The sequence below is a fragment of the Myotis nattereri genome, assembly GCF_964212035.1.
Source record: "Myotis nattereri genome assembly, chromosome: 15".
NCBI classification, from domain to species: Eukaryota; Metazoa; Chordata; class Mammalia; order Chiroptera; family Vespertilionidae; genus Myotis; species Myotis nattereri.
This window is the reverse complement of record NC_138090.1, coordinates 46,591,054-46,617,841: the sequence shown is the minus strand read 5'-3', so window position 1 is coordinate 46,617,841 and position 26,788 is coordinate 46,591,054. Positions and strand designations below refer to the sequence as shown.

General features: G+C 51.5%; 2 protein-coding genes and 2 pseudogenes across 6 annotated transcripts; 3 read left to right on the top strand and 1 right to left on the bottom strand.

The window, feature by feature from the left end:
• The first annotated feature begins 859 nt into the window (after nucleotides 1–859).
• Nucleotides 860–1,534, top strand: LOC308530636 (nascent polypeptide-associated complex subunit alpha-like; annotated as a pseudogene). Its single transcript has one exon. The product of its transcript is annotated as a nascent polypeptide-associated complex subunit alpha-like (transcript).
• A 2,110-nt stretch (nucleotides 1,535–3,644) lies between these two features.
• LOC308531612 (peptidoglycan recognition protein 1-like) lies at nucleotides 3,645–10,429 on the top strand. Its single transcript, XM_081108622.1, has 3 exons — nucleotides 3,645–6,887; nucleotides 9,263–9,384; nucleotides 10,179–10,429. Exons 1-3 carry the CDS (start codon nucleotides 6,604–6,606, stop codon nucleotides 10,355–10,357), a joined length of 585 nt encoding a protein of 194 aa, XP_080964748.1. The 5' UTR covers nucleotides 3,645–6,603; the 3' UTR covers nucleotides 10,358–10,429.
• Nucleotides 10,430–10,945: 516 nt separating this feature from the next.
• On the bottom strand, nucleotides 10,946–14,751 carry LOC308531252 (centrosomal protein CCDC61-like). Of its 3 annotated transcripts, none has more exons than XM_081108181.1 (9): nucleotides 14,610–14,751; nucleotides 14,342–14,428; nucleotides 13,138–13,843; nucleotides 12,900–12,975; nucleotides 12,511–12,650; nucleotides 12,347–12,425; nucleotides 12,142–12,199; nucleotides 11,397–11,475; nucleotides 10,946–11,261 (listed from the first exon to the last, which is right to left on the bottom strand). In XM_081108181.1, the coding sequence occupies exons 3-9, from the start codon at nucleotides 13,754–13,756 to the stop codon at nucleotides 11,164–11,166; spliced, it is 1,149 nt and encodes a 382-aa protein (XP_080964307.1). In that variant the 5' UTR covers nucleotides 13,757–13,843; nucleotides 14,342–14,428; nucleotides 14,610–14,751; the 3' UTR covers nucleotides 10,946–11,163. The 3 variants fall into 3 exon arrangements, with proteins under 3 accessions (XP_080964307.1, XP_080964309.1, XP_080964308.1); XM_081108183.1 differs by having other exon boundaries at nucleotides 13,093–13,307; XM_081108182.1 differs by having other exon boundaries at nucleotides 13,138–13,307.
• A 1,996-nt stretch (nucleotides 14,752–16,747) lies between these two features.
• LOC308530634 (nascent polypeptide-associated complex subunit alpha-like) lies at nucleotides 16,748–19,411 on the top strand (annotated as a pseudogene). Its single transcript has 2 exons — nucleotides 16,748–16,760; nucleotides 18,798–19,411. The product of its transcript is annotated as a nascent polypeptide-associated complex subunit alpha-like (transcript).
• Nucleotides 19,412–26,788: the final 7,377 nt, after the last annotated feature.

Here is a 26,788-nt window from a genome sequence, read left to right as displayed (position 1 = left end):
GATGCCCAGCAGGGGACATGCAGGAGGCAGTCAATCAGTGATTCTCTCTCATCATTGATGTTTCTCTCTCTCCCTTTCCCTTCCTCTCTGAAATCAATAAAAATATTTTTAAAAGATTAACAGATTGCAGGAGATGCTGCAGTCATGAATATGTAAAAAGATGAAACCCTCTCTGATGTTCAAGATGATGCAGATAAAACACTAATAAGATACCATTCCTGGGTTGGTAAAGCATTTTAAAACTGATCACATGGCTGTGGAAAAGAAATACGAACACTTTTGTGAAGTGGTATTTGGCATTATCTATTCATAAATGTAGCTCTGGGTGCTGGATACATGGTGTGTTCACGATGTGAAAATTAATAGAGCTCGCCACTCTACTAATTCTATTAACTCTATAAATTTGTCCTATTAACTCTACAAAAAGTACAACTGAACACTGTTCTGTATGTACGTTATCTTTCATGCTTTTAAAAAGAACAGACACAAAATGTACATATCCAATAACTCAGCAATACCAGTTATAGCATTCTTTGCTCCATTTTCTAAATTGATAACAACAGCAAACACCCCAATTTATTTTTAAAATGGACAAGGGAGATGAACAGGCAATTGACAAATCCAAATGGCAAATCCAAATGGACAGCAAACATAGGAAAATACTCATTCTCCTGAGTGTTCATAAAAATGCCAATTAAAGTTACAAAGAGCTATCACTTCATGCCCATCCCAGATAATAAAAGCATAATATGCTAAGTGTCTGAATGGTAGACCACTCGACCAGTTGCTATGACGGACACTGACCACCAGGGGGCAGATGCTCTGATAGGTAGGTTAGCTTGCTGCTGGGGTCCAGCCAATGGGACTAGGCAAGAGGGGCACGACAGGCCCTGGAGCCCCCCACAGTCCCTCCCCAGCCTGCGGGCCCCAGTCGGCCCTATCCGGTGAAGCCACAGAAACCGTCCCTGCTACAGACCAAGAGCTGCCACAGCCCCAGGCTGAGACAGGGTCTGGGACAGAATCTGACAGTGATGAATCAGTACCAGAGCTCGAGGAACAAGATTCCACACAGGCAACCACACAACAAGCCCAGCTGGCAGCGGCGGCTGAAATCAATGAAGAACCAGTCCGTGAAGCAAAACAGAGCCGGAGTGGAAAGAAGGCACGGAAGGCTGTGTCCAAACTGGGTCTTCGACAGGTTACAGGGGTAACCAGGGTCACCGTACGGAAATCTGAGAACCTCCTCTTTGTCCTCACAAAGCCAGATGTCTACAAGAGCCCTGCTTCCGATACCGACATAGTTTGGGGGAAGCCAAGATCGAGGGTTTATCTCAGCGAGCACAGCTAGCAGCTGCCGAGAAATTCAGAGTTCAAGGTGAAGCTGTCCCAAACATTCAAGAAAACCCACAGGCTCCAACTGTACAAGAGGAGCGTGAAGAGGAAGAGGCCGATGAAACAGGTGTGGAAGTTAAGGACATAGAATTGGTTGTGTCACAAGCAAATGTGTCAAGAGCAAAGGCAGTCCGAGCCCTGAAGAACAACAGTCATGGGGCTGTAAATGCTGTTAGGGAATTAACAGTGTAAGCGCCTAAAAAGGAGGGCCCTGTTTTGTGTGCTTCAAAAGAGTTACTGCAGCTTGGTTCGAAATGTGCACTGTGTCTATCATTAATGAAGTGATGGCTTCTTGTGGGATGAACTCAGTGGGTGCTTGGTCTCTCCCCCCCCACCCTGAAAGCATGAAGACTTTAGAAATGAAAGCACGTGTATTTCTCTTAAGACCTCAGCTTCAGCTGCAAAGATTTAGGGCCACAGGTGACCCCTTAAAATCTCAGCCTTTTCCCTTCCTGTAAGAAGGAAAGTATTGTCTGCACCAGGCTCTCTGTTAAGAACTTTTTTTTTAATCATTATTGTTGAAAGTATTACCTATGTCCTCTTTTATCTCCCATTGACCCCTTAGGGCTCACCGCAGGCCTTTGCCACCTATTGTCTAGGACCTTCTTGTCTTCAGAGATGAAACTGAATTGTTAAGTTTCTTGTTTTCAGTTTCTTTCCCAGATGTTAACCGTGATCACATGCTGATTCTTCTTTATTTAATAATCAGCTCCTTCTCTAACCTGCAATCTTTCTGAACACTTTGGACCTTATCTTTCCCTTATGAGAGTCAGTGCACGTTGGTTACATTTTGACACCTAAGAGCTTGATAGAGGGTTGGAGAGATTGCATAACGGATGTGATGAAATGACCACACTTTGTATAACATCGGAAGCTATCTTATGAAGGGAAGGATTTGGGCTATTATGTACAACTAGAGGCCTGATGCATGAAATTTGTGCACAGGGGGCGGGGGGGATGTCCGACTGACATCCAATCTGGGAGCCCTCCGGGGATGTCCGACTGACATCCAGGGGAGGGGGCCTAAGCCAACAGTCGGGCATCCTTAGTGCTGCCACGGAGCCGGTGGGAGAGGCTCCCGCCATCGCCACTGCACTCGCCAGCCATAAGCCCAGCTTCTGGCTGAGCTGTGCTCCCCCTGTGGGAGCACACTGACCACCAGGGGGCAGTTCCTGCATTGAGCATCTGCCACCAGTCGTTCTGCTGTCCTGCCGAAACCGGCTCTCCGACATCCCCTGAGGGGTTCCGGATTGCAGGAGGGTGCAGGCCAGGCTGAGGAACATGGGAGTTTGGCCAGCTGGGGAGGGACCTTGTGAGGGCTCCAGTGTGTGTCCAGCCTGTATCGCTCAGTCCCAACCAGAGGGACCCTGCAGCAAGCTAACCTACCGGTTGGAGAGTCTGCCCCCTGGTGGTCAGTGAACATCATATCGAGTGGTGGAGTGGCCTTAGCATATCATTAGCATATTACACTTTGCTTGGTTGAACAGCCAACCAGTCAACCGGACACTTAGCATATTAGGCTTTTATTATATAGGATGCAAACACTCTGCTCTCACACATTTTAATCTACAAAGTAAATTATGATTAGGGTAGTCTTAATCATGCTAAGATAATATGTGAAAACCAGAACTGCACCAGGCAAACATACTTGTCATTACCCAGTTTATGATGAATATAAATAATGCTATAGAAGTCCTAAGAAGAGTAAAGTCAAATTTTCCAGGTTTAGGTTGTTAATATGGTCAAGGGTAAAGCATGGACTAGGAAAGCTCCAAGCAACTTAGAAGCAAGCATCTGAAATGAGTAACTGATATTACACCTAGAAGGAATGTTAGAAAGATTAACATCACGGAAGACTTTTGGGTCTAAAATTTATAGACATTTTATTGAATCCAATCTTCTTGGTTCCTATGGGAGTATTATTTTAGTGATGTGAAAGCTGAAGACCAAATAGGTTAAATGACTTCCCCAAAGACAGTCACTAAAAGGATTGTATGTACCTTTCCTTTGTGGCAGGCTATCCTGGAGAAACACAAACTGACTTCTGACTGAGAATGATGTCCTGCTTCCATTTCACTGGGATACAACGGATTCGTCTCATTCGGCTAACAACAGGCTTCTTGGCTGCCAAATCTGAGACAGCCAGTAATTCTCACTTCAGGAAAAAACTTAAGGATATTCACTCATAATTTATGCATCCTTCCTTCTGTACAGTTAACAAACTGCCAATTCTTGGTTACTTTTTTAGAGAATTGTATTGTTCAAGGCTATTATAGCCACCAGCGCTGTGGTTCTGTTTCTTCCCACCTCGAGGACCTTGCTGTTGCTAACCCTTCCTTACATTGATTCCTGTCCCTTAACCATTTTTCCCACCATCCTTGAAAGGTACAACTAACTTCCTTTGTCACAGAATGATTATGGAGTGCATAGTTCAAACCTTTTGAAGAGGAATTACTCCTTCCTGGTTCGCAAACTGATTAAATACCTGTATTCAAATATTTGGTAGACCATTTAACAATGATATCTTAACATCTGGCTTCATCTACAAAAATAGACCTACTACAAAACATATAGGATTGCTGAAAGTATTTGCCAAGTATCTGAAACTGGCACAGGTTTACTAAAAGACTTTTATTTTTTAGGTTGGGGGCGAGGGGGAGGGAAATGTAGTGGACCAGTTTCGTTCCTTAGCTATACTCTCACCATGTTGCTACCATTCTCTTAAAAATTGATTTTTTAAAGTATTAAATACTTGAAAGGATGTAGATAAAAGGCTGTGTGTACATCTGGCTTTTAAGAAAATAAGCATTACCCCCCAAAAACTAGAAAATAAGCATTGCAGTTGGTGACCTCTGTCTACCCTTTCTCAGTCCTATTTCCCTCCATCAAAGGTAACCACTATCATAAATTGGTTGTTTAATTTCTTAGTACCTATTTTATGTACCCCAAAAAAGGTAGCATTCTGCAAGTTTGGAAACTTTAAATAAAATTGTATATTATACATTAAAAAAAAGAATAAACTAGATGTAGTAAGTTGGAGCAATGTGCATGAAATATTAGGTGACAAAAGGCAAAGTGATATGCATGGTGTTTTTTAACTAGAGGCCCAATGCACAAAATTTGTGCAAGGGGCTTAGCCCCCACCGCCGCTGCCTCTCTGCCTTGGCCCCCGCCCACTGCAGCGGCCACCTTGGCCCTCACAGCCCTGGCTTCATCCAGAAGGTGTTCCGAAAGGCTATCTGGTCTAATTAGCATATTACGCTTTTGTTATTATAGATATTTGTTCCTGTATATGTTTGTAGGTAGTGGAATATATGGTTTAGAACTTAATCTCTGGAGCTAGGAAGCCTGTGGCTAAACCCTGGTGTCGCCATCTTCAAAGGAAAAAATGCCTCTGGGCTTGTTTCCTTGGCTGTAAAAGGGGGTTCGTAATAACATCTACCTCACAAACCTGCTGGGAGCAGATGATGAGGTAATTCAGGAAAAATGCTTAGACATGCCTGGTGTGCCACTCTGTGATATCGTGGGTATAAGCATGATCTACCTGAGCATGGAAAATATGGTGGAAGTAAACATACCACACTGTTCTCATTGGTGACCTCAGGTGGGCAGAGCTGGAGAAAGTAGGACACAGGTGAGTAACATTTTGCATCAATTCAACTTCTTAAAGCTAGCATGTGTTATTTTTGTCATTTTTTTCATGGTGTTTTATTTCTTTTTTTATGTATTGGTTTTGGGTGTACAGCTTAGTGGTTAGACAATCATATACTTTACATCGTGTTCCTACATAGTTATGACCATATTATTGATTATACTCCCTATGCTTTACTTCTGCCCCCCTGACTATTTTGTAACTACCAATTTGTGCTTCTTAGTCCCTTCACCTCTTTCACCCAGTGCCCCAACCCTTTTGTCATTTTTTAAAATATATTTTTTATTGATTTCAGAGAGGAAGAGAGAGAAGAACATCAATGATGAGAGAGAATCGTTGATTGGCTACCTCCTGCACACCTCCCTCCAGAGATGGAGCCCATAAGGGCATGTGCCCTGACCAGGGATGGAATCAAACCATGACCTACTGGTTCATAGGTCGATGGTCAACCACTGAGCCATGCCAGCCAGGCTGTCTTATTCTCCACCTGCCCCCCGCCCCCCAAAGTAGCAGGAAAGGATGATGAGCAAACTAGGCAATCTGCTCTGAGCCCACCACGTGCTCTAGGAGGGAGTGGGAAAAGGGTCCTGGTGAGAACAGAAGCCCCAGGAAAGCCTTCTCCCCAACAGGTGGTCCCAAGCCATTGGCTGGCGCTGGGCCAACGACTGTTCCTCTCCGGCCCACAGATCCCCTCCTGTGCAGCATGGAGCTGGGAGGGGCACCCACGTAAAGCATGTTGCCTACCATCAGGACAGATAGGAATTCAACGCCCAGTGGTGCTTACCTGGCACTATGAGTCAGGCATCCTCTGAGGGCCCAACGCTGTCAACCCATGTAATCCCACACTGACGCTCTTTTTAAATCCCATCCCCTTTTTGCAGGTGGGGGAAACTGAGGCACAGAAAGGTTAGGTCACTTGCCTGGGCCCACACACTGGGATGTGGCCGGAATTCAGCTGCAGGCAGCCTGGCTCTGAATCCAGGCTCTGGGCCCCCAGGCTCAGACATGTACCCTGTCTCCCCAACATGACTTCCCTTCGCCCTGCCTTGTGTACTCAACTGTGAAATGGGCTTCTCAATACTCACCTCCGCGATTTGCTGAAAGGGTTACATGACTTGGCCTTGGGGGTGGGGGTGGGAGAACTAAAACAAAGGGCAGCCTGTTGCAGTCTCTGCGGGAAAGAGGAAGTGGCCTGGGGCCTCTCTCTGGAGAGGTGTGCAATGCCCCAGGGGGAGGAGACAAAGCCGGCAAGGATCCAGGGCAAGGCCCTGGGTCTTCCAGAAACCACAGGGCAAAGTGCCCAGGGGCCGGTGCGCCGCTCCCTGCCCCCACTCTCAGCTGAGGGGCCCCTTGACTTTCTCCGGGGTTCCCCTTCCCCGCTTCCCTCCGGCCCAACCACTCGCATCCTGTTGCAGCTGAGACAGAGAAGGAAGCAGAGTCCGGGGTCCCTGTAACCTGCCAGGGTGTGAAGCAAGGCTTTCCCCGCCCTGAGGCCCCAGCATAAAAGGCAGCCCCGGGCACCCCTGCGCTCCTAGCCGACCCTGCGCGCCCTGCTCGCCATGTCCCGGCTCTGCGCGCTGCTCGCCTGGGCCCTGCTCGCCCTCCAAGGCCTCGGGGAGGGGGCGACAGAAGACGAGGCCTGCTGCGGCCCCATTGTGCCCCGGAGAGAGTGGAGGGCCCTGGCGTCCGAGTGCGCCCAGGAATTGGATCTGCCCGCGCGCTACGTGGTGGTGTCGCACACGGCGGGCGGTCACTGCGACACCCCCGCCTCGTGCCTGCAGCAAGCGCAGAACGTGCAGCACTATCACGCGCGGACACTGGGCTACTGCGACGTGGCCTACAAGTAAGTGCGGGGAGCGGGAGGGTGGCGGGGCCTGGGAGACAGCGGAACCCCCAGCCCCCAACCCCCACCCCTCACCCCGGTCTTGGAGCCGCCCCGCTGACACCTGCGCAGCTTCCTCCCTGGGTTCTCCCGGCACCATAGGCGGCTGGGCGCGTGCAGGCAGCACAGGATGCTAGGAGGCGCGGAAGGGCTCACGTTCAAGTTCAGCTCCCTGGAGGAAGGGCCAGGCTTTGCCGTGTTAGGAGGCTGGTGCCGGTGCCCAGCTCTGCTGTGGCTGCCTGAGACCCGGCCAGGCTGTCACCCTCCTCAGCCTCCTCCTCTGCAGTCGGGACTGGTCCACCTGATCACTGAGCCCACACAGGCGAAGCACTTAGGACACCCCTGGCATGTAGCGGGGCCCCCAATCCGTGGGCTATGCCGTTAGGCACCTGCCACACGCCGGCCGCGTGCTGAACGCTGGGGTGGGAATCTAGCCGACTGGATTTCGAGGCCGGCAGGGAGAAACACAGGCAGCACAATGAACTCGGATGGTGGTAGAAGTGATGAACAAGCGTGATTGTGGGGGACCCCAGAAGCTGGGCTCCTTCTGAAGGGCAGGCTGAGGGACCGGCTTCCTGTTATGGTGGCTCTGAGGTGGGCTGGGTGCAGGGGCTGAGGAAGTGTAGTAACCTAGGGGCAGGCAGAGGGGAAGGCCAGGAGGGGGTGAGCCCATGGTGCCAGAAGGCCAGAGCTCCCCATGGAGGTAGCTGGGAGGAGTGATAGGCAATGAGGGAAGCCATGGGAGGAGCCAGGTGGCAGGGCCTGCCCCTCCCTGAGGACTCTGGCTGTACTGAGGCCGGCAGGAGCCAAGGGAGGGAGGGAGCCTCCTTAGATACAAGAAGCCCCTGGAAACCGGGGCAGAAGCAGGGTGGCGACGGATCAGACCTGCCTCTGGGGCCATGCCCACCACCGCCCGTTCCAGGGTAACAGGCTGAGCCCGACAGGTTCGGAGATTCGGGGAGCACCAGAACCGCCTGACGGAAATGCAGGCCCCCGGGTCCCCCTTAGGGGGGCTTCAGCGGGGGGCTGTGGTGAGGCCCAGGAATCTGGGAACCTCACCTGGAGAACTCTAGAAGCTTCCAAGAGCATCCAGCTCAAGAGTTTAACATTCACAGGTTCAGCGTAGAGGTTTTGTCTCCACGTGTCCGGATTCTCCGCGTTCCCGGGGAGTAATGACCAGAGCCTGGCCCCACGGCCTCTGGCCTGACCACCTCACAGGAAAGCATGTTCCTCCGAAGTGTGTTTCTCAGATTTGGGGATTCAGAGTCTGATTCAAATGTTCTGAATCCTCCTTCCTTCCGCATGGCGTTCTCTCTCTCTCTCTCTCTCTCTCTCTCTCTCTGCCTCAGTTCTTCACCTGTAAACTGGGGCTCCGAGTGCACCACCTGGTGGTGGCGGTGGAGGTTTCAATCAGAGGCATCCTTCTAACAAACACACGAGGAGCACCCACTGCCTATGCCAGGCAAGGGGGACACAGCAGGGCTGGCACTGGCCCAGGCCCGAGGGCCACTATGATATTGCTGGTCTCTTCAGAGCCAGATTCTGAGAGTCTGGCTTCCTGAGATCGGTAGTTCCGACATGGGGGGCTGAGGCGGCAGGTTCTGCTTCTCTAAAGACGCTGACCTTCTAGATAATTCCAGTGTGCCAGGTCAGACTCACTCAATCAAGACATGTTGAATGAGAAAATCTTAAGGACCTGCCAGAATTGGGAACCTCAGAGGCAGGTGCTAGGGTTCCAGGGTCTGTGTCTGGTTGTGGCCCCGCCCTTCAGTCCCTGGTTCTGACCCCCAGCAGGCAACAGGAAGCAGGAGGCAGGCTGGGGTGAGGGCTCTGAGCTTCTCAGTGGAGATTTCTGAGGCAGGGGCCTCTGGGGCATGACTTTGGGGCATCACCTCTTTCTAAATCTGCTTCCTCAGCTTCAAGGGGGTGGTAACAACAGTGCCTGCCTCAGAGGACCTCACATGAGGACTCAGCAGATCAAGAGCTCAACACATCCTCCAGGAGGCAGGAGAGAGCAAGGCCTCAGATCCTGGGGGTGGGGCTCATGAGGACCTGGGCGAAAATCCTGCCTCTGCCCCTGACTAGCTGTGTGTCTGCGGGCAGGTGTCTTTACCTCTCTGGTTATCTATAGAATGGGGCAGTAGTGACTCAAGGGCTGCTGTGTGGATGAAAAAGGTGCATCCAGAGCTGTGCTTGGCAATCTAGGGGCCACTACCACTGGGGAGAAGAAGGGGGCGGGTTGTGAGTGGCAGGAGCAGGCGCAGGGCAAGCGGAGGAGGGACTCCTCTCCCAGGAAGCCCTCCTTCGTTCCTCAGTCTCCCTCACCCCTCACACAGCTTCCTGATTGGAGAAGACGGGCTCGTGTATGAGGGCCGGGGCTGGAAGATCAAGGGTGACCACAGCGGGCCCACCTGGAACCCCAGAGCCATCGGCATCACCTTTATGGGCAACTTCATGGGTGAGTGGCTGTCCCACCGGTCAGGACAGGGCGCCATGGCCCGGGGGGCACAGCACGGTGTGTAGTTAAGAGGCTCTGCCACCCACAAGCGCTGTGACTTTAGACAAGTGACTGCTTTTCCGAGTCTCACTTCCTCCTTTTGGGATAATGAGAACTGTCAGCCACAGGGTTCGGATGAGGATTAGTTGATCTATGTAAACGTTCTCAGGCCAGGCCCTGCCACCTAAGAAGTGCTTGCCAAGGTCACTGTGTTGGGCAGGACCCGAAGGCCTAGGGCCGTGGTCGGCAAACTGCGGCTCGCGAGCAGCATACGGCTCTTTGGCCCCTTGAGTGTGGCTCTTCCACAAAATACCACGTGCGGGCGGTACAGTGCGATTGAAACTTCCTGGTCCCTGCGCAGAAGTCGGTTTTCGGCCTGGGCGAGTCTGTTTTGAAGAAGTACTGTTGATATTTGGCTCTATTGACTAATGGGTTTGCCAACCACTGGCCTAGGGATCCAGGAGGAGAATGACAATGATCCTGACAGCCAGCACCTGCTGTGCCAGGCACCATTCCAGGGCTTTACATACACTAACTCGTCTTACGGTCCCAGAGCTCTGTGGCAGGTGCCACTATTCTCTCCTTTCACAGATGGGGAAACTGAGGCACAGAGAGGTTAAGTCACTGGTGGGGAGTGGCAGACCAGATTCTGGGATCTAGCGGGCAAAGCTGGGAGTGCACAAGCAGAACCACTACCCTCACTACCTCTGCCCTTCGAGGAAACCCCAGCTTAAATCCTGCCTCTGCCCCCACAGAGCGGACGCCCCATCCCCGGGCCATCCGGGCGGCCAAGAGTCTGCTGGCTTGCGGAGTGGCTCGGGGAGCTCTGCTTCCCAACTATGAGGTCAAAGGGCACCGGGATGTGCAGCAGACGCTCTCTCCAGGCGACCGGCTCTACGATATCATCCAAGAGTGGCCACACTACAGGGAGTGAGGCCCTGACCGTCTCTACCCCCCGTCAGAAGCCCCTGGCCTTCCCTCCAATAAAAGTGCAACTCCAACTGTGCTCCTGTGTCCGGCACACGCCTCCCCTCCCCGCCTCCCTCCCACAAAGACCTCAGCCACTCTCCCCCACCTCCCAGCACGCTGTCCTCGCTGGTACTCGGATCCCAGAGGCCCCAACCCTGAACCATCACCCGAGAGATCCCAACTCAGAGCAGCATCACAGCTCAGAACCCGGAGTTCTCAGGTCAGCGCGCAGGGGTCAGCAGCAAGCCGCCCAGATGTCACAGGCAGCAGCTCGGGGGTCCTCCCAGGCGGTGAGCCACGCTGCAAGGCCCCCCTCCCAGCACACAGCCAAAGACCTCCCGTGCGGGACCTCTGCTTGGACCCCTCTGGGGATGGGCTGCTCACTACCACCCCGCAGGTCCCCCAACTTTCACTGCTTTAAAGTGCAAGATTTTTCCTGAGCCTGAACCCCAACCTGCCTCCCAGTCACAGACATGCCCAGAAATGCACACAGGTACCCCCAGTCCTGATATCTCCCCCCTCTACCCCTACCCTTCAGTCATAAGCTTAGGGATCCCAAGGGTAAATATGTTTATTTACAAAATACACAGACCCTCTCTCCCAGCATGCAATGCCTGGGAGAGTGAGAGGGGTCCGGGCCTCACACACCTGAGACCCCAAGAACACCAGGAGGGGCAGGGCCTGGGCGGGGCTGGAAGGACACACCAGCCCCGCCCCCCATACCAACCCATTGGTGGGTAAGGGATGGAGGGGCAGTGCTCCTTCTCAAGGTCATGACCGTGTGTCCAGTCTGTTCATGTATTCCTGCAAGGCCTTCAAACGGGCGTCTATTTCTGCTATGTCGGTTGCCTGGTAGTCAGAGCTGTACTCTGTGAGAGCAGACGTGGGTTTGGGGGACTGTAGGGGCTGAAGCCACAGGGAGTTCGGGGGCCCAATAAATGCCCTCAGTACCACCCCAGCAGACTCTGGGCATGTGAGGGGGAGATGTGGAGTCCCAGGCTCACCTTTGATGGGGACCCAGCCCCCAGAACTGGCCAGATGCTTCAGTCGACGGCCACGTTCCATGGGGGTGAACTTCTGCAACTGGGGGCGGCACGAAAGGAGTCATGTATTCTTCCTCTACCCCTGCCCCCCAAATCCCACCAGAAATTCTGAACCTAAGGACCTCAGGAAAAATAAGAGCTGACACCTATTAGGCACCTATAACTTTGTATCTTCACCAAAATCCTCGAAGTGAATACTATTACCATCCCCGCTTAACTGATAAGGAACAGGCCGGGCTGGTGTGGCTGGTAGTGGAGCGGGTGAGCGTGGACCTATGAACCAGGAGGTCCCCACGGATTCTGGTCAGGGCACAGGCCCGGGTTTCAGCCGGGATCCCCAGTGGGGGGCGTGCAGGAGGCAGCTGATCACTGACTCACTCTCATCCCTGATGTTTCTCTCTCTCCCCCTCCCTTCCTCTCTGAAATCAATAAAAATACACTTTAAAAAAGGAAACAGGCACAGGCACGGAGGGCCTATCTTGGAGTCACACAGGTCGTGGGGGCGATTTGTGGCCAGAGCTGGCGCTTAACCAGTGTCCTCTGCCCCTCGCCACCCATCCTCCCTCCAACCCAGTGGTCTCAAAGCACTGTGTCCGGAGACTTCAGAGGCGCCCCATCCCCACCCTGGACGCGGGGAGAAGGGAACATGGGCTCTGGTGGCTTCCTGCTGCCCCACCTTCCCCGGGGCCTGAGGAAAGCCACTCACCGTGGTGGACCCACTCAAGGTTGTGGAGCTGGGCGGCTTCCCACGGTGGCGGCGAATGCTAGAGGGGGAATGGGGGCCGATGGGAGGGTCTTCGGCCTCTCCCCCCTCACCCTCCCCTCGGTTTAAAGCCCCATCGCTCCATTTCCCAAAAAGACTGTTCCCAATCTCCCCCAGGAGGCAGTCCTTTCCCCGACCCAAGTTTTACCCTCTAGAGAGGGATTCGGAGAAATCCTCGAACTCGCTGCAGGAGCTGGCGGACGAGCAGCGGCTGCGGAAACTGTCCACTAGGGGGAGAGGACACGGTGAGCCTCCAGCGCCCCCTCCCGCCCCGCCCACCTGCTGGCCCGGCGGCCCGTCCAGCCCGGTTACCGGAGGAGCTGCGGTTCCGGGAGCGGTTAGCCGCGTCCCCTCGGCCGGTCCCGGCAGCAGGGGGGCGAGCCTGGCGAGCCCAGGAGATGGACGGCCCGTCCCCGCTTCCTCCGCTGCCCAGTTGGTTCCGCTGCTGCTGCCTGGGGAACCGCAAGCAGAAGCAGGCCTGTGCGCCCACCCACGGGGGGAGGGCGTCGCTGCGCCCCGGGGGCCACGGCCAGGCCGGTGACCGCCTGAGGTCACGGGGCCAGGGGAGACGGAGCGGTGACAGGTGGGTGACAGGTGGGAGACAGGTGGGAGACAGGTGGGAGACAGGTGGGAGACAGACGGGACAGACCGGAGGAGCAGGTCCAGGGAGAGATGGGGCGGTGAGGGGGAAGGATGCTCACTTCATCTTGATCTCCCGCAGCTTCTGCTCCTTGGCTTTCACGAAGGCTGTGGGGTCAAAACGGGGCAAGCGACCACCTAGGAGGCGGAGGTGTGGAGAGAGGAGGCTGGCGCCACCGGATCGTCACCGGGTCCTGCCTCCACCGCTCTCGGCCATCCCACCTCCTCCCCCTGCAGGGCGGGGCTGGCACAGACCTGAGGGCGAGGGCGAGGTGCGGGCAGGGCGGGGCTGGCACAGACCTGAGGGCGAGGGCGAGGTGCGGGCAGGGCGGCCTCGGCCCCGGCCCCCGCGGCCACTCTCCCGGGAGGAAGAGCGGGCGGCGCCGCGGCCACGCGAACTGGACCGCTCCCTGGACGACGATGCCAGGTCCTCCCGGGCTGGGCGCGGCACCACCGGCGAAGCCCGTCTCCTGGGAACACAGGACCCCGCGGCCACTTCCCACCGGCCACGGCCACTCCTGCCCAGGCCTCTCCCCGGCTTCCCCACCGGCCACGGCCACTCCTGCCCAGGCCTCTCCCCGGCTTCCCCACCGGCCACGGCCACTCCTGCCCAGGCCTCTCCCCGGCTTCCCCACCGGCCACGGCCACTCCTGCCCAGGCCTCTCCCCGGCTTCCCCACCGGCCACGGCCACTCCTGCCCAGGCCTCTCCCCGGCTTCCCCACCAGCCACGGCCACTCCTGCACAGGCCTCTCTCCGGCTTCCCCACCGGCCATGCCCACTCCTGCCCAGGCCTCTCCCCGGCTTCCCCACCGGCCACGGCCACTCCTGCCCAGGCCTCTCCCCGGCTTCCCCACCGGCCATGCCCACTCCTGCCCAGGCCTCTTCCCGGCTTCCCCACCTGCGAACCTTCAGGCCCATCAATTCCAGACATTCCTGCCCTCGCGTATGCACACGACCCCACAGGACCTTCTCCCAGGCGCTGCCCCTCTCGGAGCCGCACTGCCCCTTCCAAAACACCACGTGTCACTTCCCTGCAGCCTAACGGCCCCCCTTCACCTGACCCTCCTTCCTGAGCCTCCCACAGCTCCTGGTTTTCCCTCCCTAATTATCTCCCCCACCCCAATAAAAACCTGCAGAAATCACCAGATTCCCACCTGCAGGGCAACGCCCCACCCTCAGGCCCCGCCCCTTCCCCTGGTCGCTTCCAGCAGCCCCACCTCCAGAATGCCGCCTCCAGCCCTGCCCATCTCTCCACACCCTCCTTTTCCAGCTACTGGAGTCCTGTATGCCACATGCAACCCAGTAGCCCTCCTGCCCCTCCATCCAACCCCTCCATCCAGCCCCTCCCTCCTACCCCCCTCCACCCAGCCTCTCCATCCAACCCCTCCCTCCTGCCCCTCCATCCAACCCCTGCCCCGCCGGTTCCACTCCGAACCCACCTGCAGGCCGGGACCTCGCTCCGAGACCGCCCCCTCCCCGACCCGACCCGGTCCAGCCCCTCACCCCCTCCGGTAGGCGGCCAGCTCGCTGTTCAGCGTCTTCAGCCGGACGCGCAGGCTCCGCTCAGACAGACGCCTTCACCTCCTCGAGCTGCAGGGAGGGGACAGGAGCGCAGAGTCCAGCCCGAGGCCCGGGTCGGCTCCCCCTCACCTCTTCGGCCAGGCGGCCCGCCCCCCCGGCGCCCCCTCACCTCCTTGGCCAGATGGTGGCCCGCCCCCCGGCCCCCTCACCTCCTTGGCCAGATGGTGGCCCGCCCCCCGGCGCCCCTCACCTCCTTGGCCAGGCGGCGGCAGTCCTGGCCGCGGCGGCCCGACCCGCGGGGCCCGCGCTCCCGCTCCTGCCGCAGCTCCGCCTCCAGGCCGCGCACCCGCCCGCGCAGCGCCTCGGCCTCCTGGCGCGCCGCCCGCCCGGCCAGCGCCTCCTCGCGCGCTCGGCCCAGCTGCGCCTCCAGCTCCCGCTTCTCGGAAGCTAAGCGCGACGCCCTGGGTGGAGGGGAGAGAGCGAGCGGAGCTGGGGGGAGCCGAGGGGCACGTCCCTTCTCCCCATTCCTGCCGGGGTGGGCACGCACCACCGTTTCACCTTCCCCGCAAATGGGAACCCACCGCCCCAGCGGCCCCGTGGTGCCCTCGCCCCCTCCTCCATTTGCCCCACGGGACAAGGACTGGCCCCCTGAGTCCATCCCGCCCACCGGGGGACACGGCTGGTTGAGTTCTACTTCCCAAACAGACCACCGATCCGCCCTTCTCCGCACCCCCAAAGCCTAACCCCGGGGTCCCAGCCTCCCTCTGGCCCTTGGCGGGTCTCACTGCGCACTCGCCAGAGGACTTTCTAAAATGCAAATACCATCAGGCACTACCGCGCTCAAAGTCCTCCTCTGCGAAATAGATGTACACACAGGCTACTACTCGCAGCACGTTTTGTAATACAGGAGAGTGGAAATAACCCAAATGTCATCAGCAGGGAACTAGCTGCATGTCTATGGCACGCCCACTAAATGTGTGCCACACACCCTAAGAAGGAAAAGGAAGATCTCCATATCCTGACAGGATCTAAGTTTGGAAACAATACAGAAAAAAATGTTTAGTATGTCTCTGTGTAAAAGAAAAAGGGAAATAATAAATTATAATGTTCATATTTTCAAAAATATATAAGGATAAATCAAAAACTTTAAAAAGGGAGGAGCAGAGGTGGCAACAGGGATAGAAGCTGGACCTCTGAATGTACCCTCCTTGTTAGTTTTGAATTTGGAACTATGAAAATATTTTGTGTAAATAAATGTTAATAAAAGCAGTCACTAAACATTTTTAAAGAAACTGGCTCAAACAGATCTAACGGTATCAGAGTTAGTGGCATATTGGAGAATTATGTCAAGTGACAAAACACACACACACATACTTTATTTTAGCAAGTAGGAAATAAGTCTAAGGAAAAAACTGCAAAGAAATCTTAAACTTCATTCAGTACTCTTCTTTTTTTCTTTTTTTTAAAATATATTTTATTGATTTTTTACAGAGAGCAAGGGACAGAGATAGAGAGTTAGAAACATCAATGAAAGAGAAACATCGATCAGCTGCCTCCTGCACATCTCCTACTGGGGATGTGCCCGCAACCCAAGTACATGCCCTTGACCGGAATCAAACCTGGGATCTTTCAGTCCGCAGGCCGACGCTCTATCCACTGAGCCAAACCAGTTTCAGCTTTTCAGTACTCTTCTTATTAGTAATTATATTGGTGTCATTAGGATAAAGAAAATAATTATGTTACTATAACTAGAAATTAAGATTTTCACTATGAGAAAAGACATACACATCAAAGAGGTGAACATGGACATCATTTTTCTCTTTCTAAAAATGTATCTCCTTGCCCTGACCGGTTTGGCTCAATGGATTTAGCGCCAGCCTGCGGACTGAAGGGTCCCGGGTTCGATTCCGGTCAAGGGCATGTACCTGGGTTGCGGGCACATCCCCAGAAGGGGGTGTGCAGGAGGCAGCTGATCGATGTTTCTCTCTCATCGATGTTTCTAACTCTCTATCCCTCTCCCTTTCTCTCTATAAAAAATCAATAAATATATTTTTTTAAAATGTGACTCATTTCTGAAGGTGACCTTCAGGAAATACATGATCAGATCTCAGCTTCGGCCTCACAGGGGCCAGGGTGCATGCTGGGAGGTCACTGAGCAGAGGGGAGCAAACTCCAGGTTGTAGGAGATGGTGACAAGACCAGGGTGAAGATAGTGGAAACAGACAATAGAGGTCAAATTCGTAAAAGATTTAGGAGGCAACAGCAACATGACTTAGAGGTGAACTGAATATTCATTTAATCATTTGGTATTTATTGAGCACCTGCTACATACTGGCCATTGTTTTGGGTTCAAGATACAAGAGGGAAGAGAATAGAGGTTGGTCAAGGATGGTGCTCAGATGTATGGCTTTTGTAACTAGAAGGTGATCTTATAATTCCCTTAGGGACTCCTGAATGAGGAGTCCCTTTCATTTTGGAAGAAAAATTCATGAGCCATTTGGGGAATCTTACATTTTAAGTTCCTCTGGGACATCCAAGTGGACATGTCAAGTACACCAGTGAACACACAGGATATTCAGTTGAAAGTTCTAGGCTGGACATAAAAATCTGGAAGTTATTTGCATTTCAGTGGTGACTGAAGCCATTGCCTGGATAAGATCACCTGGCAGGAAAAGTATTACAAACAGGGAAGAATGAGTGAAAGGGAGAACAAAAGACCAGCCAGAGAAGCAGAAGGAAAACCAAGACAGTCTTATGACACAGAGCTAAGGGAAGAGAGTATTTCGAGAAGGAAGTGGTCAATTATGTCAAATGCTAACCAGTGGCCCCAGATCATGCAGGTAATAAGTGGTAGAACTAAAATTTAAAACCAGGTCTGCCCTAGCTGGTTCGGGTTAGGGTATAGAGCATCGGCCTGAGGACCGAAGGGTCCCGGGTTCAATTCTGGTCAAGGGCATGTACCTCCGTTGCAGGCTCCTCCCGGGCCTAGGCCCTGGTCAGGGTATGTGCAGAAGGCAACTAATCGATGTGATTCTCTCACATCAATAATTCTCTCTGTCCTTCCCTCTTTTTTCCACTCTCTCTTTTTAAAAAACTCAATGGAAAAATATATTTGGGTGAGAATTAAAAAATAATAATAAATAAAATAAAATTTAAAACCAAATCTAACTATTTAATAAATGGTCCTGGGACAAATGACCAGCCATTTGGAAACAAAGTTAGATCCCTACCTCACACCACATACAACTATAAATGCTAGCCAAAGTAAAGGTGTAAAAGTAACACAAAAAATAACAATATTTTTTAAAATAGACAAAGATTTATCATCTTGGTGTGGAGAGATTTCTTAAGGCCTTATAGGAAACACAGAAAGTGTAAAATAAATAACCCAACAGGAAAATGATTTGAAAAGATGAACAGCCCTAGCCGGTTTGGCTCAGTGAATAGAGCCACGGCCTGCAGACTGAAGCATCCTGGTTCAAATCCGGTCAAGGGCGCATGCCTGGGTTGTGGGCTCGATCCCCAGCAGGGGACATGCAGGAGGCAGCCAATCAACGATTCTCTCTCATCATTGATGTTTCTGTCTCTTCCTTTCCCTTCCTCTCTGAAATCAATAAAAATATTTTTAAAAGATTAACAGTTTGCAGAAGATGCTGCAGTCACAAATATGTAAAAAGATAAAACCCTCTCTGATGTTCAAGAAGATGCAGATAAAACACTAATAAGATACCATTCCCTGGGTTGGTAAAGCATTTTAAATCTGATCACATGGCTGTGGAAAAGAAATATGAATACTTTTTTGAAGTGGTATTTGGCAATATCTATTCATAAATGTAGCTCTGGGTGCTGGATACATGGTGTGTTCACGATGTGAAAATTAATAGAGCTCTCCACTCTACTAATTCTATTAACTCTATAAATTTGTTCTATTAACTCTACAAAAAGTACATCTGAATACTGTTCTGTATGTATGTTATCTTTCATGCTTTTAAAAATAACTGAGACACAAAATGTACATATCCAACAACTCAGCGATACCAGTTATGGCATTCTTTTCTCCATTTTCCAAATTGATAACAACAGCAAACACCCCAATTTATTTTTAAAATGGACAAGGGAGATGAACAGGCAATTGACAAATCCAAATGGCAAATCCAAATGGACAGCAAACATAGAAAAATACTCATTCTCCAGAGTGTTCATAAAAATGCCAATTAAAGTTACAAAGAGCTATCGCTTCATGCCCATTCCAGATAATACAAGCATAATATGCTAAGTGTCTGAATGGTAGACCGCTCGACCAGTTGCTATGACGAACACTCACCACCAGGGGGCAGACGCTCTGATCGGTAGGTTAGCTTGCTGCTGGGGTCCGGCCAATGGGACTGGGAGAGAGGGGCAGGACACGCTCTGGGACCCTCCTATAGTTCTTCCCCAGCCTGCTGGCCCCCATCGGCCCTATCCGGTGAAGCCACAGAAACTGTCCCTGCTACAGACCAAGAGCTGCCACAGCCCCAGGGTGAGACAGGGTCTGGGACAGAATCTGACAGTGATGAATCGGTACCAGAGCTCGAGGAACAAGATTCCACACAGGCAACCACACAACAAGCCCAGCTGGCAGCGGCGGCTGAAATCAGTGAAGAACCAGTCTGTAGCAAAACAGAGCCCGAGTGGAAAGAAGGCACGGAAGGCTGTGTCCAAACTGGGTCTTCGACAGGTTACAGGGGTAACCAGGGTCACCGTACGGAAATCTGAGAACCTCCTCTTTGTCCTCACAAAGCCAGATGGCTACAAGAGCCCTGCTTCCGATACCGACATAGTTTGGGGGAAGCCAAGATCAAGGGTTTATCTCAGCGAGCACAGCTAGCAGCTGCCGAGAAATTCAGAGTTCAAGGTGAAGCTGTCCCAAACATTCAAGAAAACCCACAGGCTCCAACTTGCAAGAGGAGCGTGAAGAGGAAGAGGCCGATGAAACAGGTGTGGAAGTTAAGGACATAGAACTGGTCGTGTCACAAGCAAATGTGTCAAGAGCTAAGGCAGTCCGAGCCCTGAAGAACAAGTCATGGGGCTGTAAATGCTGTTACGGAATTAACAGTGTAAGCGCCTAAAAAGGAGGGCCTATTTTGTGTGCTTCTTACTGCAGCTTGGTTCGAAATGTGCACTGTGTCTATCATTAATAAAGTGATGGCTTCTTGTGGGATGAACTCAGTGGGTGCTTGGTCTCTCCCCCCCACCCTGAAAGCATGAAGACTTTAGAAATGAAAGCACGTGTATTTCTCTTAAGACCTCAGCTTCAGCTGAAAAGATTTAGGGCCACAGGTGACCCCTTAAAATCTCAGCCTTTTCTCTTCCTGTAAGAAGGAAAGTATTGTCTGCACCAGGCTCTCTGTTAAGAACTTTGTTTTTAATCTTTATTGTTGAAAGTATTACCTATGTCCTCTTTTATCTCCCATTGACCCCTTAGAGCTCACCGCAGGCCTTTGCCACCTATTGTCTAGGACCTTCTTGTCTTCAGAGACAACAACTGATTGTTAAGTTTCTTGTTTTCAGTTTCTTTCCCAGATGTTAACCGTGATCACATGCTGATTCTTCTTTATTTAATAATCAGCTCCTTCTCTAACCTGCAATTTTTCTGAACACTTTGGACCTTATCTTTCCTTTATGAGAGTCAGTGCATATTGGTTACATTTTGACACCTAAGAGCTTGATAGAGGATTGGAGAGATTGCATAACGGATGTGATGAAATGACCACACTTTGTATAACATCGGAAGCTACCTTATGAAGGGAAGGATTTGGGCTATTATGTACAACTAGAGGCCTGATGCATGAAATTTGTGCACAGGGGGTGGGGGTGGGGGGGGATGTCCGACTGACATCCAATCTGGGAGCCCTCGGGGAATGTCCGACTAACATCCAGAGGAGGGGACCTAAGCCAACAGTCGGGCATCCTTAGTGCTGCCACGGAGCCGGTGGGAGAGGCTCCCGCCATCGCCACTGCACTCGCCAGCCATGAGCCCAGCTTCTGGCTGAGCTGTGCTCCCCCTGTGGGAGCACACTGACCACCAGGGGGCAGTTCCTGCATTGAGCATCTGCCACCAGTCGTTCTGCTATCCAGCCGAAACCCGCTCTCCGACATCCCCTGAGGGGTTCCGGATTGCAGGAGGGTGCAGGCCAGGCCAAGGAACACGGGAGTTTGGCCAGCTGGGGAGGGACCTTGTGAGGGCTCCAGTGTGTGTCCAGCCCATATCGCTCAGTCCCAACCAGAGGGACCCTGCAGCAAGCTAACCTACTGGTTGGAGAGTCTGCCCCCTGGTGGTCAGTGCACATCACAGCGAGCGGTGGAGCGGCCTTAGCATATCATTAGCATATTACACTTTGCTTGGTTGAACGGCCAACCAGTCAACCGGACACTTAGCATATTAGGCTTTTATTATATAGGATGCAAACACTCTGCTCTCACACATTTTAATCTACAAAGTAAATGATGATTAGGGTAGTCTTAATCATGCTAAGATAATGAGTGAAACCAGAACTGCACCAGGCAAACACACTTGTGATTACCCAGTTTATGATGAATATAAATAATGCTATAGAAGTCCTAAGAAGAGTAAAGTCAAATTTTCCAGGTTTAGGTTGTTAATATGGTCAAGGGTAAAGCATGGACTAGGAGAGCTCCAAGCAACTTAGAAGCAAGAATCTGAAATGAGTAAGTGATATTTCACCTAGAAGGAATGTTAGAAAGATTAACATCATGGAAGACTTTTGGGTCTAAAATTCATAGACATTTTATTGAATCCAATCTTCTTGGTTCCTATGGGAGTATTATTTTAGTGATGTGAAAGCTGAAGACCAAATAAGTTAAATGACTTCCCCAAAGACAGTCACTGAAAGGATTGTATGTACCTTTCCTTTGTGGCAGGCTATCCTGGAGAAGCACAAATTGACTTCTGACTGAGAATGATGTCCTGCTTCCATTTCACTGGGATACCACGGATTCGTTTCATTCGGCTAACAACAGGCCCCTTGGCTGCCAAATCTGAGACAGCCAGTAATTCTCACTTCAGGAAGAAACTTAGGGATATTCACTCATAATTTACTCATCCTTCCTTCTGTACAGTTAACAAACTGCCAATTCTTGGTTACTTGTTTAGAGAATTGTATTGTTCAAGGCTATTATAGCCACCAGCGCTGTGGTTCTGTTTCTTCCCACCTCAAGGACCTTGCTGTTGCTAACCCTTCCTTACATTGATTTCTGTCCCTTAACCATTTTTCCCACCATCCTTGAAATGTACAACTAACTTCTTTTGTCACAGAATGATTATGGAGTGCATAGTTTAAACCTTTTGAAGAGAAATTACTCCTTCCTGGTTCACAAACTGATTAAATACCTGCATTCAAATATTTGGTAGACCATTTAACAATATCTTAAGATCTGGCTTCATCTATAAAAATAGACCGACTACAAAACATATAGGATTGCTGAAAGTATTTGCCAAGTATCTGAAACTGGCACAGGTTTACTAAAAGACTTTTATTTTTTAGGGTGGGACGGGGGAGGGAAATGTAGTGGACCAGTTTAGTTCTTTAGCTATACTCTCACCATGTTGCTACCATTCTCTTAAAAACTGATTTTTTAAAGTATTAAATACTTGAAAGGATTTAGATAAAAGGCTGTGTGTACATCTGGTTTTTAAGAAAATAAGATTTACCCCCCAAAAACTAGAAAATAAGCATTGCAGTTGGTGACCTCTGTATACCCTTTCTCAGTCCTATTTCCCTCCATCAAAGGTAACCACTATCATAAATTGGTTGCTTAATTTCTTAGTACCTATTTTATGTACCCCAAAAAAGGTAGCATTCTGCAACTTTGGAAACTTTAAATAAAATTGTGTATTATACATTAAAAAAAGAATAAACTAGATGTAGTAACTTGGAGTAATGTGCATGAAATATTAGGTGACAAAATTTGTGCAAGGGGCTTGGCCCCCACCGCCGCTGCCTCTCTGCCTTGGCCCCCGCCCGCTGCAGTGGCCTCCTTGGCCCTCGCAGCCAACTTCATCCAGTAGGTGTTCCGGAAGGCTGTCTGGTCTAATTAGCATATTACGCTTTTATTATAGACTAGGGGCCCGGTGCACGAAATTCGTGCACTGGGTGTGGGGTAGGGGGGAGAGTGTCCCTCAGCCCAGCCTGCCCCCTCTCACATACTGGGAGCCCTCAGGCGTTGACCCCCATCACCCTCCGATAGCCGGATCGGCCCCTTGCCCAGGCCTGAGGCCTCCGCCAGAGGTGTCTGGCTTGGACAGGGGACCCCCATCTCCCCCCCGATCACTGGCTCTGGCCCCCGCCCAGGCCTGAGGCCTCTGGCCCATGAATCATGCCTGGGCAGGGGACCCCCATCTCCCCCCAATCCCCGGATCCACCCCCCACCCAGGCCTGATGCCTCAGCCAGAGGAGTTGACCCTCATCACCCTCCGATCACCAATCACAGGATCGGCCCCTTGACCAGGCCTGAGGCCTCCGGCAGAGGTGTCAGGCCTGGGCAGGGGACCCCCAGCTCCCCGCGGTTGCAGGCTCCACCCCTGCCCAGGCCTAACGCCTCTGACCTAGGCGTCTGGCCCAGGCAGCGGGGACCTGCAGTGGCAGCGGGGGGCGCCGCGATCGTGGGCTCCGCTTTAGTCCCAGGCAAGGGACACCTAGCTCCTGGGACTGCAAGCTTTGACCGTGCCCAGCTCCCATCGCTGGCTCCACCCCTACTTCCTGCTATCACTGGCCAGGGCTGCAAAGGCGCCTGATTCTCCGATCATGCCTGCCCCCCAACTCTTACCTCCCCCCTGGGTTTCAGATCACTGTCAGTGGCAGGGGGCTTCTTCCTGCTTTCCCTTTCGCCTCCCTGCATTGTGCCTACATATGCAAATTAGCCGCCATCTTGTTGGCAGTTGACTGCCAATCCTAGTTGGCAGTGAACTGCCAATCTTAGTTGGAAGTTAATTTGCATATAGCCCTGATTAGCCAATGAAATCGGTATCGCCATATGCCAATTACCATTTTTCTCTTTTATTAGTGTAGATATTTGTCCTTATATATGTTTGTAGGTAGTGGAATATATGGTTTAGAACTTAATCTCTGGAGCTAGGAAGCCAGTGGCTAAACCCTAGCCTCACCATCTTCAAAGGGAGAAAATGTCTCTGAGCTTGTTTCCTTGGCTGTAAAAGGGGGTTAGTAATAACATCTACCTCACAAACCTGCTGGGAGCAGATGAAGAGGTAATTCAGGAAAAATGCTTAGAGATGCCTGGTGTGCCATTCTGTGATATCATGGGTATAAGCATGATCTACCTGAGCATGGAAAATATGGTGGAAGAAAACATTCCACATTGTTCTCATTGGTGACCTCAGGTGGGCAGAGCTGGAGAAAGTAGGACACAGGTGATTAACATTTTGCATCAATTCAACTTCTTAAAGCTAGCATGTGTTATTTTTGTCATTTTGTTCATGGTGTTTTATTTCTTTCTTCATGTATTGGTTTTGGGTATACAGCTTAGTGGTTAGACAATCATATACTTTACATCGTGTTCCTACATAGTTATGACCATATTATTGATTATACTCCCTATGCTTTACTTCTGCCCCCCTGACTATTTTGTAACTACCAATTTGTGCTTCTTAGTCCCTTCACCTCTTTCACCCAGTGCCCCAACCCTTTTGTCATTTTTTAAAATATATTTTTTATTGATTTCAGAGAGGAAGAGAGAGAAGAACATCAATGATGAGAGAGAATCGTTGATTGGCTACCTCCTGCACACCTCCCTCCAGAGATGGAGCCCATAAGGGCATGTGCCCTGACCAGGGATGGAATCAAACCATGACCTACTGGTTCATAGGTCGATGCTCAACCACTGAGCCATGCCAGACAGGCAGTCTTATTCTCCACCTGGCCACCCCCCCAAAGTAGCAGGAAAGGAGGATGAGCAAACTAGGCAATCTGCTCTGAGCTCACCACATGCTCTAGGAGGGAGTGGGAAAAGGGTCCTGGTGAGAACAGAAGCCCCAGGAAAGCCTTCTCCCCAACAGGTGGTCCCAAGCCATTGGCTAGCGCTGGGCCAACGACTGTTCCTCTCCGGCCCACAGATCCCCGCCTGTGCAGCATGGAGCTGGGAGGGGCACCCACGTAAAGCATGTTGCTTACCATCAGGACAGATAGGAATTCAACGCCCAGTGGTGCTTACCTGGCACTATGAGTCAGGCATCCTCTGAGGGCCCAACGCTGTCAGCCCATGTAATCCCACACTGACGCTCTTTTTAAATCCCATCCCCATTTTTCAGGTGGGGGAAACTGAGGCACAGAAAGGTTAGGTCACTTGCCTGAGCCCACACACTGGGATGTGGCCGGAATTCAGCTGCAGGCAGCCTGGCTCTGAATCCATGTCTCCCCAACATGACTTCCCTTCTCCCTGCCTCGGTGTACTCAACTGTGAAATGGGCTTCTCAGTACTCACCTCCGCGATTTGCTGAAAGGGTTAATTGACCTGGGCTTGGGGTTGGGAGTGGGAGAACTAAAACAAAGGGCAGGAGAAACTAAGATGGCGGCATAGGTAAACACCCGGAAATTGCTGCCTTCCACAACAACTTCAAAAATACAATGAAAAGACAAAACGGACATCACCCAGAACTACAGGAAGGCTGGCTGAGTGGAAATTCTACAACTAGAAGGAAAGAAAAGCACACTGAGAGCCAGAGGAGCTACGGAAGTAAAGTGCAGAGGTACGGAGGCTCGCGCGCACGGAAAGGGGCTGGCACCTGAGGATGCGGCTGTCTTTTTGAATCGGGAGGGAATCACAAGCTTCCAACTGCTCTGAACTCTGGTTCCAGGATATCTCTGAGGACCCAGGACTCATACGGGGAGAAACTGGACTGTCTGGCAGCAGGCAGAACTCGGAACTTGAGGGCGGCTTTCCCTCAGAGGTGCTTGCAGCCGTTATCAGGACACTGAGACGCACGACTCCTTATGGCAGGGCTGCGGACCCGCCATAGTTGCTTGCTCCGCCCTTTGATTCCCTGAGACCCCGCCCCACCCAGGCTGCGGCAGAGGCTTTTGCATATGAACGCCCCGGCCCTTTGCAACCTGAAAATTACCTAAAAAACTGCAGCAGGGCCAGACAGACCCAGAACTTCCAAGAGAAGGCCCAAGGCCCCACAGCAGCTTGCATTGCTTCACACCTGGGCCTCATTAGGGCACCTCCAAACTCCAAAAAAGGAAGGGGAATCTGCAGTTCTCTTCGTAGCTCCTGCCGGGTAACCTCAGGCCGAGGCTAAATTAGCACCTCCTGAGATCCAAGAGCCACTGTACCCAGTGGTCAGAGGGGGACCATCCAGATTACAACTCCTCAGATCCATAAGGGACACACTCGGGGGCAGACTCAGTGAGCATCAAAGCCCCACTGAAGCAAGTCTTGCCCCAGAATGGTGTCTTCAGCACAGAAGTTCTCCCACCACAGACACAGCTGATTCTCACAGCCAATTGGCCTGGAGGTCAATTCCTCCCAGTGATCCTACAACAATCAAGGCATAACTACAATAAGACTGTGCAAAAAGCCCACAAGGGGGTTCACCAAGAGTGTCTACCTCAGGGAACTGGGGAGGCAGAGCCACTGGGCCCTACAGGACACCTAGCACACAAAACCACTCTACCAACGCAGGGAAGCATAAAAAATGGGGAGACAAAGAAACAGGTCACAAATGACAGAAATGGAGGAAAGCAAACGACTGGATATAGAGTTCAAGGCCACATTTATAAGGTTTTTCAAGAATTTTATGGGAACCGCCAATAAATTTAGTGAGACCCTAAATAAGTCTAGTGAGACCCTCGAGGACATGAAAAAGGACCAACTAGAAATTAAGCATACACTGACTGAAATAAAGAATAATATACAGAGATCCAACAGCAGACAAGAAGATCCCAAGAATCAAGTCAAAGATTTGAAATACAAAGAAACAAAAAATACCCAACCGAAAAAGAAAAAAGAATAAAGATTCCAAAAATATGAAGATAGTGTAAGGAGCCTCTGGGACAACTTCAAGCGTACCAACATCAGAATTATAGGGGTACCAGAAGGAGAGAGAGGGCAAGATATTGAAAACCTATTTAAAGAAATAATGACAGAAAACTTCCCCTACCTGGTGAAAGAAATAGACTTACAAGTCCAGGAAGTGCAGAGAACCCCAAACAAAAGGAATCCAAAGAGGACCACACCAAGACACATCATAATTAAAATGCCAAGAGCAAAAGATAAAGAGAGACTCTTAAGAGCAGCAAGAGAAAGAAACTCAGTTACCTACAAGGGAATACCCATACGACTGTCAGCTGATTTCTCAACAGAAACCATGCAGGCCAGAAGAGAGTGGCAAGAAATATTCAAAGTGATGAATAG

Coding starts and splice junctions, on each gene's coding strand:
- LOC308531612 (XM_081108622.1), top strand. CDS start 6,604: ATGTCCCGGCTCTGCGCGCTGCTCGCCTGGGCCCTGCTCGCCCTCCAA. Junction 6,888..9,262: donor TACTGCGACGTGGCCTACAA/GTAAGTGCGGGG, acceptor CCCCTCACACAG/CTTCCTGATTGGAGAAGACG. Junction 9,385..10,178: donor CTTTATGGGCAACTTCATGG/GTGAGTGGCTGT, acceptor CTGCCCCCACAG/AGCGGACGCCCCATCCCCGG.
- LOC308531252 (XM_081108181.1), bottom strand. CDS start 13,756: ATGGGCCTGAAGGTTCGCAGGTGGGGAAGCCGGGAAGAGGCCTGGGCA. Junction 12,976..13,137: donor CACCTCGCCCTCGCCCTCAG/GTCTGTGCCAGC, acceptor TCCGCCTCCTAG/GTGGTCGCTTGCCCCGTTTT. Junction 11,476..12,141: donor CCTTGAGTGGGTCCACCACG/GTGAGTGGCTTT, acceptor TGCCGCCCCCAG/TTGCAGAAGTTCACCCCCAT.